At 40.7% G+C, this 5,561-nt stretch overlaps 2 protein-coding genes across 4 annotated transcripts in view; one reads left to right on the plus strand and one right to left on the minus strand.

Moving 5' to 3' along the window:
• Nucleotides 1–4,347, minus strand: part of LOC106876863 (E3 ubiquitin-protein ligase RFWD3) — a 27,924-nt gene extending 23,577 nt beyond the window's left edge. Inside the window, exons 1-2 of one of the 2 annotated variants that reach the window (XM_052973192.1) lie at nucleotides 4,114–4,347; nucleotides 18–344 (exon numbers count right to left, since the gene is read on the minus strand). In XM_052973192.1, the coding sequence (XP_052829152.1) occupies nucleotides 18–344 (327 nt within the window). In that variant the 5' untranslated portion in view covers nucleotides 4,114–4,347. The remainder of the gene's footprint in view (nucleotides 1–17; nucleotides 345–4,113) is intronic. The other variant, XM_052973193.1, reaches the window with a different exon arrangement.
• Nucleotides 4,348–4,443: 96 nt separating this feature from the next.
• The window catches only part of LOC106876865 (protein YIPF3), a 35,178-nt gene continuing 34,060 nt past the window's right edge, over nucleotides 4,444–5,561 (plus strand). For both annotated transcript variants that reach the window (XR_008265607.1, XM_014925604.2), the window contains exon 1: nucleotides 4,444–4,540. Coding sequence is in view for 1 of the 2 variants with exons in the window: in XM_014925604.2 (XP_014781090.2) it covers nucleotides 4,505–4,540 (36 nt within the window). In the remaining variant the exon portion in view is untranslated. The remainder of the gene's footprint in view (nucleotides 4,541–5,561) is intronic.

Here is a 5,561-nt window from a genome sequence, read left to right on the forward strand (position 1 = left end):
AGATGGCTTGAAGTTGCCTGGCCTGAAGCAGGATGGTTTAAAGTTGCCTGGCCTGAAGCAGGATGGTTTAAAGTTGCCTGGCCTGAAGCAGGATGGTTTAAAGTTGCCTGGCCTGAAGCAGGATGGCTTGAAGTTGCCTGGCCTGAAGCAGGATGGTTTAAAGTTGCCTGGCCTGAAGCAGGATGGCTTAAAGTTGTCTGGCTTGAAACCAGGTGGTCCGAAGTTGCCTGTCCTGAAGCATGACGACTCGAAGTTGCTTGGCTTGAAGCTGTGTAATCTGAATCTGCATTGTCTGAAGTTGGGTGATCTGAAGTCGTCAAAGTTGTGGCTTCATTTTCGCTCATCTGAAAATATATCAATGAGTAAACAGATTTCAAGAGAAAAAGATCAAGGCCAGCAATTATAAAGATATTTATGGTTAAGATTACTAACACCAGCCATTATAAGGATAATTATCTTTTACTTGGCACACCCCAAAGGGCTTTAGTTGAGCAAATCAACCCCAGTACTTATTTTAAAGTTTGTTACTTATTCTATCAGGTTCTTTTGCCAAACCACTAAGTTATGGAGACATAAACAAACCAACACCAGTTTTTTTTTTTTTTAATTTCTTTACTGCCCACAAGGGGCTACACATAGAGGGGACAAACAAGGACAGACAAATGGATTAAGTCGATTATATCAACCCCAGTGTGTAACTGGTACTTATTTAATTGACTCCGAAAAGATGAAAGGCAAAGTCGACCTCGGCGGAATTTGAACTTAGAACGTAGCGGCAGACGAAATACCGCTAAGCATTTTGCCCGGCGTGCCGTATTGTCAAGTGGTGGGGATAACAAACACAGATGCAAAGACATACATGCACACACAACAGGCTTCCACACAGTTTCCATGTAACAAATTTACTCACAAGGCATTGATCATCCTGGGGTTATAATAGATGTTTGCCCAAGGTGATGTGTAATGGAACTGAACCTGAAACCCATGTAGTTGCAAAGCAAGGTTCTGAACCACACAGCCATGCTTGTCTAAAACAGCATAATGTGACTGATGGAGATTGAGCCCATGATCCTGAGATTGAGGTGCTCATGCTCTAGCTGGGCTTCTACATTATGATTAAAATTTTTAAGAACAATTTTGAAGGTTTTAAAGAAGCAGGAAAGAAGAGAGACAAGAAAGAAAAAAATGGGTGGGGGGACGAAGCAGCGGAAAATAGAGGAGTGATGGCCCACACCTCCCAGAACAAGAGGGATGCTTAGCCATTCCCTGTGATAATAACTATGATGGTGTTGCTGCAGAAAATGGCAAGTGACACTCACAGCAGCAGCCATTCCACCTCACAGGGATCATTTATCCGACAGACTGCCACTATCCCTATTTTGCAGAATAAATCAGTAGTACAGGGTCCTAGAACAGCTGACATCTTGACAGCAACTGGCCAGGCCCTCGTGTTTATTGATTTTTCTTTCCTCAACATAATGGGTGGCAACACTCAGGTTTGGAGCCACTGCACATCATGTCCCAAGATTATTAACATTACCAATTATAAGATATGGTTAACTGTTAACAGTATCTTATATGTGTGTGTGTGTGAAGGCGCGTGGTATAGTGAGGGCATTCTGCTGACGATCGTAAGGTCGGGAGTTCAATTCCCGGCGACGCGTTGTGTCCTTGAGCAAGACACTTTATTTCACGTTGCTTCAGTCCACTCAGCTGGCAAAAATGAGTAGTACCTGTATTTCAAAAGGCCGGCCTTGTCACACTTTGTGTCATGCTGAATCTCCCTGAGAACTACGTTAAGGATACACGTGTCTCTGGAGTGCTCAGCTACTTGCACGTTAATTTCACGAGCAAGCTGTTCCGTTGATCGTATCAACTGGGACCCTCATCGTCGTAACTGACGGAGTGCTCCATAAAAAAAAGACACACACACACGTTTGTTCCCCACCACCGCTGGATAACCGTTGTTAGTTTGTTTACGCCCCTGTAACTTAACGATTCGGCACAAAAACAGACCGAATGAGTAATCAAAAAAATTCCTCGAGGCGATACCACAGCATGGCGGCAGTCTAATAATTGAAACAAAGTAACAGGATTGTAGAAGTATAACCAATTTATTGCACATGGATTTTAACAAAATCTTATCTCCTCTCCTCCCAGCAAGGGCCATATGGGCCCTACTTGAGTATCACTGGGGTAAAGCAATGAACTGGTTCATTAACAAATCTACTTCAATTTATATCCCACTGTTTTAAACAATGAAGGGACACTGGACAACATAGTACTTGCGAGCTTAACTTCTAGGACATTTCACAGGCTTATTAAACCGGTCCAGGAGGAATGGATAGAAAAGTTGGCACTGTCATGCTATTAGCTGTCAGAAGTGAAAGTGCTCACTGCTAGTGAAGTCTGTCTGTCTCTCTCTCTCTCTCTATCTATCTATCTATCTATTACTCGAAAGTTCGCGCGTCCGCGCTAGCTAGTCGTGAGTAGAAAACACAAATTTAATATAAAAACATATTTCCTGAAATTGCAAATTATTTAAAATATAAAAATATAATTTTCAACAGAGAGAATTTATCAAAATAGAAAACAAATGAAGTTTGAAGTTTAAAAATAATAGGATCGACCACTCACGACTAGCTAGCGCGGACGCGAGTACCCTTATACTCTGTGTTGTGTTTTCAAACGCATGGATATAGGTGTCAAATTTGTTCCAATAACTTTCGAGTAATAGATAGATAGATAGAGAGACAGACAGACAGACATACAGCTCGCTCCGGCCAGTCATGGTATTAGCTGTCGACAGCTAATAGCAGGATAGTGCCGAAAAGTTAAACCACAACAGGATTCGAACTCAGAAAGTAAAGGATCATTAGAATCTATAAACGGTTGTGAAAAGACTGATTTCTTTCTTACAAAATATTTCTTCACTTAAGGTTTATATATAGGTATATAAACAACGAGTAAAGTATAATCCATAGAAATACTTTAACACAGTTATTTATAATTGTTTTAATACCAACTCTTGCTTGCAACGCCAGTTTACGCAAAAATTTAAAGTCAAAATCTACGTAATGTTTGCGGTTCAATATTAGAGTGACACTTCATCAGACATGCAACAAAGGTGCACTCTTCCAGATATTGGGAGGAAACCAACAAAACGGTTTTACCGTCGTGAAATCAGGATTTTCTACACCTGGAGAGTTTCGGTATTAGTCTGGAATCTGAGTGTTGATAGCCCATAACTCGGGTTGAGTGCTTCTTTGGAAATACCTTATATATTGAACAACACAAGTTAAAAACCGTCTCCAAGGCGGAGTTTCGGAACAGGTCGCCTACTTAAAAACTTTTGAAGATCTATGATTTTTTTTACCCTCACCCTCCCTCTCTGGGGCCCTCAGCACAGACTTGTCAATTTTTTTTTGCATTATGCACTTAAAAACGATGGGAGAAACCTTTATAAAAAAAAACAAAAGGAACATGTTGAAATCCATCAAGTGTGTGGTGAAATAGAAAAATTCAAAAATCCCCGTCAAAACTCTGTTTTGACGGGGATTTTTGGAGCGACTTAGTTCGAAACTCCATGGACTCCAGTATTTGATTGGTACTTTAGGCGAAAGTAAAGAATAATTACAGCCGGTGGTTGGGGTTAAGATTAGGGTTTTTGTTACGCCGAAAACGAGTGGAGTACGTATTCTTTACTTTCGCCGTACTTGATTTCCACACGTTTTATATTTGAATTGCTCGAACATGTAACGAAAAGGGATATAAATAAACAAAACAAACGGTGGGATTTTCCACTTCCACTGCAGTTAATCCAACGAGACCCGTTTCTTTTTTTAAAACAGTCGGTTGTGAGTTGATAGAAGTTTAGTGGTTAATATAAAGATCTTCACCCGGGAACATAAACCAGCCTGGTGAGCGTTAACCATGAGGTGCTTTCCCGCGTGTTATTGGAATCGATTTAGCATTCCTATAAAGCACTCCAGACGTGAATGGCATTGTAATAGAAGACTAAGACACTGTAGGTAGCGTTTGTTGGACACGAAAGAATTAATGAGTTACCCCCGTCAAAAAATGATTACATCTCGATGGGTTTTTATTGCTTACCTTCAGCCTTCCTCCTTCATCACTGCTTTATGCTGTATGCACAGTGTCACTCGTTCACTCCCTGCCTATATATATATATGTGTGTATATATATGCGTGAGAACAGCTAAGGGCCAAAAACAAGCATCACTACTACTGTATCATGAATGACAAACGAGATGAACGTGGAAAATGAGAGAAACAAGATCAAAAAAGTCCGCCTGTTTGTGTTATTGGAACAAATCTCGTTAAAGTCTCGTTTTGTAAAGCAGAGAGAGAGAGAGAGAAAACGAGAGGGGGGGGGCTAGTGTTGGGGATAATGAGAGGTGGAGGGGTTAGTGTTGGGGATGAAAGAGAGGGGGGAGGGGTTAGTGTTGGGGGATAAACGAGAGTTTGTCAGTGATGTCACAGCGATGGCCGACCGTACAGATTGGCAACATCAACCTCAGGTACACGTTGGCAATTATTTATTTATTAGCATTTACATAATAATTCAATCAGACGGGTGTATTTTACCAAGATGCATTGTACATATCGCTCATTTTTTTTCATACACGATATGTTGTTTAGGATCGTCGCTAAAATCGATTCCATTTTTTTCTGTTGTTGTTATTTATAATTAATCATTTGTAATGTAAGGTGATGATGACAGTTCTTCGTATCCGAAGATTATGAGGAAGAGCAGCAAGCTCTGATGTGGCTATGTAAATCGATCCTTGAACGACATCCTCTGACGCACTCGGGGCAAATACGTAGGCTTTGGTCAGATGGGGGTCGTGCCGATGACTTATCGTCTTAGGCGTTTCTTATCCGCCTGCATTCTTAGGAAGTGTTGCCTTTAAGGTCTTTAAAACGAAACATCAAACCTAGGTGATCTTTCGTTACAATACCTCGAAACGTCAAGGGTTTGTTGACCTGTCATAATATTTATTGTTTGAGATCGATAAATAAACTAGTGAAGCAAAAATACAGTGAACATTGTTAAGATTGCGTGTAAACAAAACGTACATCGCACATTGATATTCTGCCGAAGTTAATTTATATTGTCAGCCCCGATTGATAAAGGTGTTCCAGCCACGGCCATTTCCAAATAGTTCAGTTCAAACTACGTTTTCAGATACGACTTTCTCCATTACACACTGTTTAAGGTGCTCGGATATGATTTGAGAAAGGTTTGGTTACTGTTTCTAGCATGTCGATCGAACACGTCGAAGCTATCCCATTGGCTCGTTCATAAGTCTGTTGCATAAACATGTATGTGTCATTTGCATTTTTTTGTTTATACCCAGACAATGTTGCTGTGCCGTGACACCCACCACAACTCTTTTCTTGATATGAATGTCTTAAATATATATCGAATTCCTCCACCAACGTGTTCGCAGTATCAGGTTTCCAGTCGCCAAGTGGCAATGTTGCATTGTGTCGTTCATTATTTTCTTGAGTACATTAATTAGAGCAGCCTTTTTCAAG

Source organism: Octopus bimaculoides, chromosome 15, assembly GCF_001194135.2.
Source record: "Octopus bimaculoides isolate UCB-OBI-ISO-001 chromosome 15, ASM119413v2, whole genome shotgun sequence".
Classification (NCBI taxonomy): domain Eukaryota; kingdom Metazoa; phylum Mollusca; class Cephalopoda; order Octopoda; family Octopodidae; genus Octopus; species Octopus bimaculoides.